We start from the raw sequence: 15342 nt of genomic DNA, 5'->3' as shown, positions 1-15342 counted from the left end.
CATTCAATAATGGGGTCTCCTTAAATAGGAGATTACAAGAGTCCTAATCAAGGGAGTCTCCTTGCTGAATAAGGAGACTTCCAGTGCTATCTTGCTAAGGATAAGATAAGCTAATCCTAATCTGATAAGCTACAAACAAGATAAGATAAGAGATAAGAACAATAAGATAACAACAATAAGATAAGAACAAGCAAATGAGCTAATCTAATCTAGATAAGGCTGTTGTTGCCAAACTGGGTAGGATGAGTATCACTGAATCATTGCTGCTGCTGGCGGTGGGTCAGGTGTCTGTTGCTGTTGGCGGCGGTGGTACATCTTCCCAAGGAAGGCGTCCATAACATTACTCCCCTCCTGGACTACGAGCTTGTCCTCAAGCTCGAACTCTGGATATGTGGCTTGGAACTCTGCCAAGGGGATCCATGTGGCTTCTGTTGATGGTAAATTACACCATTCCACCAAGACTTCAAGGGTTCCACGATTGAAACGGGAGCGGGTGACAGCTTTAGGTAGGAGGACCAGCTTCCCATCTTTCAAGGGTGGCAGGGAGGGAACTTGGTCCAGGGGAACACCCGTAAATGGCTTCAGCAAGGAGATGTGGAAGAAATCATGAATCCGGCTGGTCTCAGGCAATTCCAGCTGGTAAGCCACACTGCCAACCCGTCTTAGAACCTTGTAGGGCCCATAGAACTTAGGGGCCAGCTTCGGAGCAGCCTTGTGGCGCAAGGAACGTTGTCGGTAGGGCTGGAGCTTCAACCAAACAAATTGTCCTGGGTCGAATGACAGTTCCCGGTGGTGCTTGTCATAGTGGAGCTTCATGCGGAGCTGGGCCTGCTGTAAGCGAAGGCTGACGTCGGCTAGGAAGGCGTCGCGTTCTTGTAAGGAGTGATCAATTGCTTCCAAACGAGTAGAACCCAGCTCGTAGGACAGCAAGCGGGGAGGATCGCTGCCATAAACGACGCGAAAGGGAGTCATGCCGAGAGAAGAATGGTAAGCTGTGTTGTAGCAGTACTCGGCCCAAGGGAGCCAATCCACCCACCGTCGTGGTTGATCGCCTACGAAACAGCGGAGATACATCTCGATTGTGCGGTTAACCACTTCCGTCTGACCGTCGGTTTGTGGCCAGTAAGCTGATGAGTAGGCCAGGGTGGTGCCTTGTAGCCGGAAAAACTCTTTCCAAAAAGCACTAGTAAAAACCGGGTCTCTATCGCTGACTATGGATTCTGGTATCCCATGTAAGCGAAAGACATATGTAAAGAAGGCGAGAGCAACCGAAGTGGCACTATACGGGTGTGATAGAGGAATGAAGTGGGCGTATTTAGAGAAGCGATCGACTACCACGAAGAGAACTGATTTGCCACCTACCTTGGGTAGTCCCTCAATGAAGTCCATGGAGACGTCGGCCCAGATCTGTGTCGGGATGGAGAGGGGCTGAAGGAGGCCTGCCAGGTGTAGGTTTTCCCATTTGTGTTGTTGGCATGTGGAGCAATTCTGGACAAAATCTCGAATAGAAGTCTTCATACCTCGCCAATGGAAATCAGTCCGACGCGGTGTAGTGTTTTTTGAATGCCCTCGTGGGTGGAGTTATGGATGCCAGTGATGATGGTGGGGATCAACGGGCAGTCTAGTGGAAGATGGACTCGTCCCTTATACAGTACCAACCCGTCTTGAAGTGACCAATTGGGGTCGGCGGTGCCGGACTGGATCTTCTGTAGCAACAGCGACCATTCCGGGGACTATGGTGATGCCTTTTTAATGTCGTCAAACAGAGAGATCCGAGGTTGGGAAATGCTACACAGAACCATCGCGTCTTCATCTCGCCTAGACAAGGCATCAGCTGCGCAATTTGAGGATCCTGCCTTATATTCCACCCGGAAGTCAAACCCGAGCAGTTTGCTAACCCAATGCTGCTAAGGGGAAGTGGTGAGACACTGCTCAAACAAGTATTTGAGGCTGTAATGATCAGTTTTGACGACAAACGACCGCCCCCACAAATATGGCCTCCAGTGCTGGATGGCTCGGGCTAGGCCAATTAATTCGCGCTCATAGGCTGGAAGCTTCAGGTGCCGGTCGGCCAGTCTGCGGCTAAAGAAAGCAATCGGGTGCCCTTGCTGCTGTAGTATGGCCCCGATACCCACTCCGGAAGCATCGCACTCGACTGTAAATTCGAGGGCGAAATTAGGTAATTGCAAGACAGGGGTGGAAGACAGGGCATTTCTCAGTGTTAGGAAAGCTTCGTCTGCTGCGTCCTCCCACTGAAAGGAGTTTTTCATCAACAGGTTGGTTAACGGAGCTGCCAACACTCCATAGTTCTGTACAAATTTGCAGTAGTAACCCGTTAAACCGAGGAACCCGCGTAAGGCCTTGGCTGATTGAGGTTTGGGCCATTCTTTTATAGCCTGAATCTTGGAACTATCAACTGCCACACCCTGCCCATGGATGACGTGGCCGAGATAAAGAACTTGTCGCTCCCCGAAGGAGCACTTGGACCGTTTCAGGAATAATTTGTGTTGGCGTAGGATCTCGAAAACGGTCCTCAGATGGTGGACATGCTCTACCCATGAATTGCTGTAAACGAGGATATCATCAAAGAAAACTAAAACAAATTTGCGCAGATGGGGCTGGAATACCTCGTTCATTAGTGATTGAAATGTAGATGGGGCATTGGAGAGTCTGAATGGCATGACTAAAAATTTGAAGTGGCCATGGTGGGTGCGAAAAGCAATCTTCTTTACGTCACCGGGAGCCATGCGAACTTGGAAGTATCCGGACCTGAGGTCCAACTTAGAAAAATACTGGGCACCATGCAACTCGTCCAGCAGTTCATCCACAACGGGAATAGGGAGCTTATCTTTGATCGTCCGGTCATTGAGTTCTCTATAGTCAACACAAAACCTCCACGATCCATCCTGCTTCGCCACCAACAGAACCGGCAAAGAGAGGGGGGAGTGACTTTTGTGTATGATTCCTTGGTTCAGCATCTCTGTACATTGTTTCTCTATCTCGTCCTTCTGTAAGTGGGGGTGGCGATAAGGCCGGACAACGACTGGTGCTGAACCCACCACCAAAGGAATACGATGGTCGCAAGCTCGGGAAGGGGGGAGGCCCTTGGGTTCCTGGAACATATCTGAAAACTCGACAAGAAGTTTTTCCATGGCTACTGGTTCTGTCTGAAGTGCATGGACCTGTGGTGTCCTTTCTTTAACCCTGCAACCATGCCATGAAACTTGCTTCCCATTTAGGTGGAAGGTCATGGTGAGTGTGTTGAAGTCCCACAAAATCGGCCCTAGGGTAATTAACCACTTGACCCCTAGAACAATATCAAACCCATCCAATGAAAGTACAGATAAATCAGCAAGAAACAGTTCAGAATTGAACTGTACCGGCACGTCCTTACAAATTCCTGGACTGTGAACTCTCTCACCATTTGCGACGGCTACCTGTAGTCGTGGTCGAAGCTCCATTGGCAGCTTTAACTGAAGGGCAGCATGTTCACTTATGAAGTTGTGTGTACTCCCTGAATCGACGAGAATGCACACCAGTTGGCCTGCTATCTGTGCCTGTAACTACATAGTCTAAGAAGTTTTAATGCCGGTGATCGCATGGAGAGAGATCTCTGGCTTGAATGTGACTGGTTCTTCTTCCTCCTCCTCTTGTTCATCGATGAGGAGGCAAAAAAGCCTCTTGCATCTATGTCCTGCCGAGTAGAGGTCATCACAGTTGAAACATTGGCATCTTGCTCGACGTTCTGCCATTTCTGCCCTGGTCAAACGCTTAATGGGTGGAGCGGCCATGTTGCTACCTATACTTGTCATTGGTCTAGAGGCAGTGGTGGTGGGAGATTTTAGTTCTCGGCTGGTAGCAAAAGGGGGGGGTCGTTGCTGCTGATCTTGGGGGTACCCATGAGTTCAGTGGCCAACCCATATTAAAAATTCCGCGGCTGAGCTGCAGTTTGCGCTCGAACGCTCGGGCTAAGTTCATGGCTGTGACCAAATTTGGGGGATTCTACATCTCGACATCCACCCGCAGAGGTTCTGATAGCCCTGTCGTGAACATATCCACTTGCTGATCAGGTCGCACGGAGGATGCCCTCGCGAGGAGGGTTTGGAACTGTCGCTGATATTCAACGAATGTGCCGGTCTGTTTAGGGTTAATCATCTCACCCAGTGGGTTGTTGGTCAGTGGGGGTCCGAACCTAAGAAGGCAATAGGACTTAAACTGGGGCCAACTGAGCCTGGGTTCTTCTTGCTCTAACCGATAAAACCAAAGTTGTGCTTCCTCAGTTAAGTGAAAGGCGGCTAGACTTACCTTATCCCGGTCATCTATCCGTTGGTTCCGAAAAAATTGCTCGCAGCGATACAGCCAGCCTAAGGGGTCTCCGTTGCCGTTGTACGACGGGAATTCCAGCCTGCTGTACTTGGGGATGATTGCGGTTCTTTGGCTAACAGACTGCTGCTCGCCAGAAGACTCTGGCAGATCTAGTCGGCGGCCATTGGCGGTTGTCCCTCCTTCAGAGTTCCCTTCCCTAGAAAGGAATAGCTCCATCAGGCATCGCAGCTCCATCACTTCTTCTTTGATCTCACGGACTTCAGAGCTGGTCTCCACTAGTTGGTGCTCGAGGTCGTGGACCCTGGATAGTAGCTGCTCCAAATCACCCATGACGCCTTGCTCTAATACCAAGTTGTTGAGGGCCCGGGAATAGGATCTCGTCACGAGTCGATCCACGGGGAAAACCTCCTGTTTTCCCTTGTTCCTTCCTGCTCTTGATGAACCTATCTCGACGCCTCTAGTGATTTGTTCAAGAGATCACCAACTCTCCTAACTCACTCCTTAAACTGAGTATTCGATATCTCATTCAATAATGGGGTCTCCTTAAATAGGAGATTACAAGAGTCCTAATCAAGGGAGTCTCCTTGCTGAATAGGGAGACTTCCAGTGCTATCTTGCTAAGGATAAGATAAGCTAATCCTAATCTGATAAGCTACTAACAAGATAAGATAAGAGATAAGAACAATAAAATAAGAACAAGCAAATGAGCTAATCTAATCTAGATAAGGTTGTTGTTGCCGAACTGGATAGGATGAGTATCACTGAATCATTGCTGCTGCTGGCGGTGGGTCAGGTGCCTGTTGCTGTCGGCGGTGATGGTACATCTTCCCGAGGAAGGCGTCCATAACAGTTTACCACCCTTTGCACTCATAATGGCATGCCAATTCAAAATAATAAATAAATAAATCCATCCTATGGAAACCTTTGGAATCACTACAACAAGTTGTCAATCCATAAGTAATCTGTAGGCATCATCAAACAATTATAAATGAAAAATTTTGTCTCCGCCGACAATTTTTGAAGCACAAAAGTAGCTATTTTTTTGGATATGGACAAAACCACTTTGGGAAAGTGTCTAACAGCAGACAAACTTGCTAGCAGAGGGATGTTGGTGGAACCAAGCAGGTGTGTAATGTGTGGAGAAGCTACTGAAGAGGCAGGCAATTTATTTATCCATTGCAAGTTTGCAAGGAAGCTATGGGTACAACCATTGGGACTTTTTAAGGTACAGATATGCTTTCCAAAGGATCTGGAGGCATTGCTAGGGGGTTGGCAGCAAAAAGGTTTGTCCAAAAAAGGGAAGAACATATGGGGAGTGGTGCTGGAAGCAATGATTTGGTCAAGATGGATTGGGAGAAATAGGAGGCCTTTTGAGAATAAATATAACACAAAGGACCACATTCCTTCTTCTTCATCTGTCCTCTTAACTTTCTCAACACTCATTACCTTTCCTGCTTCCTGAACCATCTCCCTACTATTGGGGACACCCTTGGTCGAAACATCTACTAACTATTGCTTAGAGACAATGAAAGGAAGACAAACTTCTCCAAAAGCCACCCTTTCTCTTATAAAATGCTGGTCAACTTCATATGGTGTGTCCTATCATGTTGAACTGGGTTGAAATTTGAAAACTATGTTAATCGCAGTCTGGTTATCACAATACAGCATTAAGGGCCTATCATGTGTAATACCCATCTCCTCTAGGAGTGACCTAAGCCATTACAACTCTGAAACTTCATGTGTCATTGCCCTGTACTCTGCCTTAACTGAAGATCTAGTTACAGCTGACTGTTTCTTACTTCTCCAGGAGACAATGTTCCCTGCAACCAAGGCACAATAACCCAATGTAGATCTCCTATCATCAATACTACCAACCCAGCCGACATCTTTTTAAGCCTCTAGATTCATGTTTCCATGCCTAGAGAAGAGGATACCCTTTCTTGGAGTTCCCTTCAAGTAACAAAACCCGTTCTACAGCAGCTATATGTGTGTCTCTAGGGGCATGCATAAATTAACTAATCACACTAACAGCATATGAGATATCAGGTCGTGTCATATAAAGGTATAATAACATCCCCAAAAGTCTCTAGAACACTGCCAAGAGATCACCATCATTATGGTTGGCAGCAGTAGGTGTAAAAGCAGGTTTGGCACCAATTTTCCCAATCTCCGTGAAAAGATCTAGAACATACTTCCTTTAGGAGATGAAGATGTCATCTTTAGACCTAGCAACTTCGACTCCCATTTCTCAACTCCCCTAAATCTTTAATTTCAAATTCTGAGTTAAGGAAGGTCTTGAGTGTTTGAACTTTCTCTATACCACTCCTTGTAACCACAATATCATCAATATAAACAATAAGGAAGGTAACCTAAGTACCTCTCCTCTTCGCGAATAAGGTATGGTCAGACTGTGTCTGTGTATAGCCAAACTCCACAAGTGCAGCTCTAAATCTATCAAACTAAGCTCGTGGGGATTGCTTGAAGCCATAAAAGGAATTTCTTCAACTTGCATACCTTGCCTTGCATTTCCTTACCATACATGCCTAGGGGAAGTTACACATAAACCTCTTTAATCAAATCTCGATTTAAGAAAGAATTCTTAACATCAAACTGATGTAATGTCCAGTCATAACTCATTGCCTAGGACAATAAAACTCTTATTGAGGTCATTTTTACAACTGGTGAGAAGGTCTCCATATAAGAAAATCCATATACTTGAGTATACCCCTTGGCTGCTAGTCGAGCCTTATACCTCTCAATGGTGCCATCAGCATGATACTTAATAGTAAACACCCACTTACATCCCACTAATTCTTTCCCATGACACAAATCCACAATATCCCAAGTATTATTTATGCGAAGTGCTTCTATTTCAGTTCTCATAGCCTCCCTCCATTCTAGCTTAGAAAAGTCCTTTATAACTGACTTAGGTATAGGCTGAAAAGAAAATAGAGGATAAGAACAAATAATAAGATAGGGACAACATGTTGTAAGACAGTGAAAATTGTCTGGGAAGGGAGGTTCTGGAGCAGGTGATGAAGGACTTGTCCTCTCTTCAAGAATTGGGAATGTTTAAGGCTCAAAAATAGATGGGGGGACAACATGTTCATGTTGTAGCCCTTATCTTTGGTGCCACCTTTGAACAATAGGATGACTAGTGAAAACTGGAGGACTAACAAGAGGAGGAGCAAGAGCAGGAATGGAAAAACTAGGAGACGAAAACCCTGCCAATGAAACAGAAGGAATTACATGAGATTCAACCCCAAGGTCAACAGGAAAAGTCAGAGGAAGTAGTGAAGCAAACAACTCAATGGAATGCTCCCCCTCAGACGAATGACCATAAAAAGGAAGTAACTCTACAAATGTGACATCCATGGAGAGCTAGGAACATAAACATAACATGTGCAACCAAAAACATGCAAAGGAATAGGAAATACTTCACCTTCAGAGAATAGGATAGCAAAGGGAGATTTGAACTCCAAGACTCGAGAAGGCATGCAATTAATAAGATAGGTAGTTGTCATGACCGCATCACCCCAAAATCTCACTAGAACATTAGAGGCAAAAAGGATGCTCCTGGCTACTTCAACATGTCGATTCTCTCTCTACCACTCCATTCTACTCTGGAGCACGAAGACAAGAACTATGATGTATAGCCCCAAACCTCTCAAAGTATGAATCAAGATCCTTCTCAAAATATCCCTTGGCATTGTCTAATTAGAATATCTTAATACAAATATCAAATTGAGTAAGCACAAATTCACGAAATTGCATCACAAGTTTGGGTACTTTAGCACGAGAAAGTATAAGGTAAAGTCAGGTATAACAAGAAAAATCATCAATAAATAGAATAAAGTATTTGTAACCACCCATGCAAAGTAAATGGTATGGCCCTCACACATCAGAGTGAACAATATGAAAATGAACTATAGATCTTTCATTACTTGTAGAATAAGAATTTCTACAATGCTTTGACAACTCGCATGACTCACAATGTAGACTTAACAACTTAATTTCCTTAAACAGAGTTGGAAACAAAAGACTCAACAAAAAAAAAAAAAAAAGAAATATGACCCAAATGATAATGACATAACATAATACGACTAACTGACTCTGACACATTTGAACCAAAAGCTACTCTCTGAGGCGATACTTGAATCTGTCCAGGCATGTCAAATGGGTATATCCCATTCGCCTCATGGCCACTCCCAATCACCTTCTGAGATTGCAAGTTGGTATTGTTCTTTATAGGGGAAAAACCTTGCAAGAAAAAGTTGTCATGGAACTAGAAGATCAAGAAAGAGGAAGAGATAAGTCAATATAAACTGCTTGCATGGGTTTCTATATGGTTTTGACATGGGATCAAGGAGAATAGAGTTTTGGTTTTGAATTGATTGGCTGCTAAAGATATAAGAGATGATTGAATAGGATGGATTTTATTGGGAAGTGGAGTTAATTCAAGTATAAGATAGGTGTTTCAAACTTTAAAGTAATTTTTGCTGAGACTTGAGATGAGATGGAGGATACCTTAGCATCTGAATTGGGATGTTTTAGGCTCTTTGTATCATGTTGTCAAGTCTTGGGCATACCATTCTTTGTGTTTTTCCAAGTGAATTGTTAGATATGTTTATGTGGGCCTCTTTCTGTTTGGGGTGTGGACGAAGGATCATTCTCTTCTTGTGTGAGGGTGATATCTTATCACCCCCAGTGAAATGATGAATCAACCTATATATAACAAAGATATTAGATTCTAATTTGACAGCGAAGCCTTTAATCTTATAACAAAATCTCCCATTCCAATGAAACTTTATCAACCATTACTCTATTCTGCCCTATTTTTTATACAGTTTAAAAAAGTATTTGGATACGTTTAACTTCAGTGGTCTCCATTTAGTTAGCCAAAAAGAATACATTAAAAATATGGCAAAGAAATTAACAAAAGAGTTACAGAACATATAAAGTGAATTCATTCTCCAAAGCTCACAACTAAACTTTGTCCAATAAAATCGGGAAGGCAGTTGAAAAGATTTAGAAGATAAACAAACTTATGGGCTCATATCAGAAAATAGGGATCATACCTGTAACAAGCTCACCAGATGGTAGATTTATGACCGCTTGGACTGCTGCCTTATGAGCTTCCCAAAACTCAACAGCATGGCCATTCCTCCAGCAGCGTATAGTACTATCATGCAGAAGCCCAAGAAAATAAAAAGACAATACATAAAATAAACCAAATGATGGTCCAGAAGACCTCATACAGAAATAATCAATAAATAAACACCTTCAAATAAGAAACTTACTAGCATTGTAACAATAAAATTGCATTTCCTTTTTTTCTGAACAAGGGTTTGTATGGGATTTGGGCATTAGGAGAGGATTATGGGAAGGTTAACTTTCTAAGGTCATGGTAATCATTCACTCTTTGGACGTTTTATTTTATAGAGCCAAGAGTGATTGCAGAATTTGGTTTGTAAATTCTTCAGGTCTATTTTTGGCTGTCCTTTTTATGGCTCTCTAGACTGATCCCCTCTCCCCAAATGGTTTTCCTAGTGGAGGCAGTTTGGGAGGACCAGTACCACCCAAGATCAGGGTGTTTTGTTGGGAGGTAATACTTGTGAAAATCAACACTAGTCAGAATATTCTAAAAAGAATACAAAATTAGCACCTTTCACCTCATGACTGTTTCTTAAGCAGAGCAAGTTGCGAAGCTACCTTCCATTTACTAGTGTTGCATGGACACAAACACAGGAATCAAAACCTGATGTGCATCTAAGAGGCTGACTTGGCAAGAAACAAACAAGCATGCACAGACACATCTATAGAAAAGTATAAAATATTAAAATAGTCCATAGGGCTGCAAGTTGGGTGGGCTCAGATTGAGCATTTATTGAAATTTGAATGGGCCCAGCCCAAGGGCACGGATTTCTTTCTGAAGGGTATTCAAAAGAGCAAAAAGTATGTATGTGATGAACAATACTATGTGATCCAAACTTTTCAGATGAACAAGACAATTGATACTGCAGCCCTAATTTGCTTTTCTTTTCGTCGCATGGAGGGGGTTATACTAAGAGTGAATACAAATCAGTACTGTTTGATGGGCTTACTGACTTTCCTGCATCCTCTCTTTCCTCCCAGAGTATCTATAATTGTTCCATCATGAACTACTTAGTAAAAATGAAAAGACACACACATCAAGAACATAAGCAAGGCAAGGAGAAGATTTTGAGAATGCATCTGGAAACTACATTCAGAACACTAATCTAAATGTTTGCTCACCAGTCAACTGACGAGGACACAATGTCTCCACTAGCATCTATGGTGAGACCAGTAACCTGCAGTTGATGTCCCTTCATTGTTTGCACATTCTCTCCTGTTTTCAAATCCCAAAGCAACACATTTGTGTCCATGCCACTGGATACAAGTCCACCTTCTGGAAACCTCTCATTAGGAGTGATCCAAGCCAATGGACCCACAAAACTGGTATGCCCCAACATTATTTTAGACAGCATGTACTTGTGCTTTTTATCTGGATTCTCGGACCAGAATCTGACAGTTCTGTCTCTTGAGGAGGTTGCTATCCCAGCATCACCGCAAATGCATATCCCACGGGCCTAATAGGAAAGTAAAGTGTCAAGATCATCACCATATATTTTCAAATGGGATAAATAATAATGGCTTTTATGTTAAGCAAGAGAACGGAATGGTGGAACAGGATTCATGTAGCCGACCCCATATAGTAGGGATAAGGCTTAGATGATGATAATGATCCAGTGCACCTGCAATCAGGAATAACGATAACATTGATATATAAAATGAATGTGTTCACATGGACATGATGATGCACCACAAGCGTCTAGATTTTGGATTACCAACGTGAAATTACAATAGTTCAGATTCAGCTCCACAGAACACTGCTGTTATTTTGAAAGATCTGAACTATATCATAAATAGTATCATACAGTTATCCCTATGAAGTATGAATACACAAATAGTTTCTTGAAAGTATCCCAACAGGCACATCCATCTGCTTGAATACAGCCTGCATGCAAGACAGGTGAGTTGCAGTACCAGACCAACTGACACAAAATTAGGAACACAGTATAGCACAAATTTTCGAGATCACAAATGACCCCATTTCAGCATTCTAACATAGAAATGGAATGGTAGATCATCTAAAAAGTATCTTGACATTTTTCCTATTGCCCCTGTAGACCATTATAACTAATCAAAGTCACTACCATATACTAAGAGAAAGATATTCTTTAGACTCCAATTGTTGGAAGAACATGTTAGGTCAAATGACATGAGCCAGAAGGGACTTCTATTCATTGAATATGGAATGGCATTTTTTACATTCTCAATAAGTTTGTTTCTATTAATAAGCAAGCTGAGTGGGATAATCATATTCTGAAAAAGGTATCTGTTATACCAAAGAGGGTTCATTTTTTATAGGCAAGTGGTATGTTGATATTTTGTATCAATACCAACAATCAAAGAACTATGGATTGTAAAACCCTGCCCCCTATATGGTCAAGATGAGGGATGGATACATGAGATATGACTGGCAACACATAAATAAATAAATAAATAAATAAATAATATATATATATATATAACAAGCAATGTGCAAAAGGCGACAAAAAAAAAAATCTCAAACTCAAACAGAAATTTATTAATTTTTTATATGTAACAGTATCAAAAGAGTTTATTGATGTGTAGATGGTGGTATAATTACAACCACAAATTTTCCTCCTTAAACCTTAACGCTGAGGGTAATAGAATAACAGTCACTCTGTCAGAACAGAAACAAGATAGAAGGAACACAACATCACCCTGGGAAAAAATGCTCCTTGATAAAATATAGACCCCGTTACTTATCAAAAAAAAGGAAACATAGACCTGTTTACCATTCCATTAGTAAGCTAATTACAACAGAATTTGCAGATCTTGGACCTCACCAGAATTTTTTTTATCAGTTGAAGAAATTTTATTAATGTATCTCAAATATTACAATCAGAATTGTGCAAGATCCACCCCAAAATTTTCACAGAATAGCCCAGAATAATTGTTTTCTTAAGGCCCCTTGTTTGGATAGTGTCTGCCATTCCATTTGCTGTTCTTCTCGCCCATTTGATAGAAACATTTAGCCCCCTTATTAAGTACTCATTCTCCCAATATGTTTACTGGAAGACCCAAGGGATTTGGAAATTTGCTCTTGTCAAGGAGATAACCACCTGGGACTCCCCTTCCACTTCTAGATTGTATAAGCCAAATTGTTTTGCAAATTTTAAGCCATGGAATAAGCTAGTCATTTCTGCTGTCAGTGCATCTCTGTGTTCCAATGGTCCTGAGTACAAAGCCACCACCATTTCTTCTGAATTCCTGAAAACACACCCTATCCCAGCCATAGCCATATTACCAGTGTAGCTTCCATCAAAAGTGAGCTTTAAGAAGTTTTGAGCCAGGGGATTCCAAACCATGACTTGCCTCACCTTGACTTGATCTGAGAGCGCCACCTCTTTCCATGACCTCAAAATGTCATTGAGGGAAAAAATTTGGAAAGTCTCCATAGCTTTCACCTAAAGTACAGCCTTTAATTTGATTAAATCAGTAATTTCCTCCTCAGTCCTGCTTTTATCATTAAAAATCCTTCCATTCCTTTCTTCCCAAATGATCCATACCACAGCAGCCCTTACTGCTTTCCAAATCCAAAGAAGTCTTCCTCTTTTCTTTGGTTGCCTCAAGAAGTTAGGATAAAGATGCCCACCACATCCTGAGGAAGATTCCATCTGTATCCAATTAGAGAACAAAGATGCTTCCAAATGCAAAGCACAAGGGGACAAGATATAAAGATATGAGAAACAGATTCACTACTGTCCTTGCAGAGGAGACACATATGAGAGGAAAGGCTTTTATTTGGACTTCTTTTCTGCAACACATAACAGGTGTTAATCTTTCCGATCTTGGACTTCACCAGAATTAGCAACTAATTTGACTGTCCTTTGTCTTTCTTGAATTATCTACTTTATAACTAGCAACTCAGTTGACTGATCTTCACTTAATCATTCTCTATGTTGTAAATAAATAAGATAACCATATTGAAAGCATGTAGGACTATAGTGCTCTGATAATGGGATTCTGGTACTTCAAACCCTAATTTGCCTTCTTTCATTGCCAAAGTAATGGATTGGATTTTGATACATTCATTGTACTTTTATCAAAAACAATATATGGAATAAAAAAAATAAAAGCACTTGAAATTTTTTATGTGTGCAAGTAATCAGCTTCTTTGCTGGGCCGAAGAAGCCCAATGCTCACATTACATGCCATGGTTACATGGTCCTCCTACTCTTGGATGATCATGGTTTCAAGTCAATGAACATATAACATTTAATCATGTGAAGGTTCTAACACAGGCTCAAGAATAAAGCTGCCAGATGCTAAAATTGGTGTAGCCTTCATCACTTTAGCAACCTCAAAATGCCCCCAATTTAATCTTCTTCTAGTAAAAGAACAAGTAACGCCGTAGCATGCAATGATAATTTATTATGGTGAAACCAATAAACTAACGTGCAATACTAAATATTTGAGATACTGCTCTTGTATTGAGCATAAAGATGATCAGTTCAGCTATTATCCACCAATATTGTGGGTCTACATCCATCAAATGGAGAAGAAATCACAGAGAATTCCGTTGCGATGGATCAATTAACAATGTTGTCCATGAGGGAACTAAGGAGTGTTCAAACTCTGTTCGCCCAGATAACAGAGCAGAGAGTTTATAAAGAACCCAATGAACATCTAAACGTCATCCGTCCAGTTAAGAAGAAGAAATGGTTGATAAGGGAACTAATGAGCATTTAAATGTCATCAGGCCAGCATATAAATCTAGTTTGCGGGATTATTTTGGTTGAAGATTTTCTTACTCCTTTTCCTTTCTTTTCCCTTCTTGTTTCTCTAGGGGGAGGAGGGAGTAAACCAAGATGATACTTGGTGGATGCACATCATATACATACTCAATTACTCGCATACAAAATATGTGAGGATGTAGTAGAAATCATGGCACTTTTACTCAATTACAGAAGCTTAAAAAAAAAAAAAAAAAAAAAGGAAAGGAAAACAGAAAAAAAAAATGACACCAATGGCGAATGAGAAACGTCAACATAAATGGAGCAAAGATTTCAATGAGTGGGATATCTTACATCGCCTTCGTGACCTCTGAGTTCGCAGTTAAGACGATACTTTCCGAATTCGGCTTCCATTGCACTTCTGTATCCCCGCAGGGATCACGGAGCAGAAGTTTCAGCAAGTAAAGTGGATGAAATGACGGAAACAAAAGACAGTCGTCAGTGTCTCAGTGAATGGGATTTGTAGCGCGCATCCTTTGCCTTGTCCATGACTCCATAGGTGTGAAATTGTAATTTTGCAAGTCTCCCTTATACAGGGTAACAGGTATTACCATCCACCCAATTCATCTATTAAAAACCCCTTTCTCGCATCAATTAGGGCTTTAAACGGATCGAATCGAAACGGATATGGTTAGATGCAAATTTTATTCTTTAAGTTCGGCTCGAATCGAAGCGGATATGGTTAGATCCAAATTTTATTGTTTAATTCTATTTCAATCTTTCTAGTTTCTACCAAAAAATATTTCTAATCGGACCTTACCGATTGGACTTATATCGGGTCCGAACTGATATAAATAAATGGATGTTTATTCAGATTTCAGACACTCCTATAATTTCACGTATTTATTATTAAAATCTATCATCTGTAACTTTTATATTAATTTTTTTTGAACGTCCATAGGTTATGAGGCACTATCATAACCAAATTTATTAATTTAACCGCTCATGATTACAATCTTGAAAGATAGCATAATATAAAAAAAAAAAAGATGGACACAAAGATCATTTATGCAAATGACAAATAGTCATGGCATGTTTGACCAACATATGAGCGGCCATATTACTAAAACTAGCAACCCAATTTACTGAGCAGGGGGATAAATTTCTA

The 15342-nt window shown here is 41.5% G+C and overlaps 1 protein-coding gene across 6 annotated transcripts in view; it reads right to left on the bottom strand.

The window, feature by feature from the left end:
- LOC148850981 (transducin family protein / WD-40 repeat family protein) overlaps positions 1 to 14861 on the bottom strand; it is a 106024-nt gene extending 91163 nt beyond the window's left edge. For all 6 annotated transcript variants that reach the window (XM_088944222.1, XM_088944223.1, XM_088944224.1 and 3 more), the window contains exons 1-3: positions 14529 to 14861; positions 10603 to 10937; positions 9405 to 9508 (exon numbers count right to left, since the gene is read on the bottom strand). In XM_088944222.1, coding sequence (XP_088800348.1) covers positions 9405 to 9508; positions 10603 to 10937; positions 14529 to 14588 — 499 coding nt within the window. In that variant the 5' untranslated portion in view covers positions 14589 to 14861. The remainder of the gene's footprint in view (positions 1 to 9404; positions 9509 to 10602; positions 10938 to 14528) is intronic.
- Positions 14862 to 15342: the final 481 nt, after the last annotated feature.

The sequence above is a fragment of the Nelumbo lutea genome, chromosome 5 (assembly GCF_056320005.1).
Source record: "Nelumbo lutea isolate HS-2025 chromosome 5, American lotus-T2T, whole genome shotgun sequence".
Classification (NCBI taxonomy): Eukaryota; Viridiplantae; Streptophyta; class Magnoliopsida; order Proteales; family Nelumbonaceae; genus Nelumbo; species Nelumbo lutea.
This window is presented reverse-complemented; position numbering and strand designations above follow the sequence as displayed.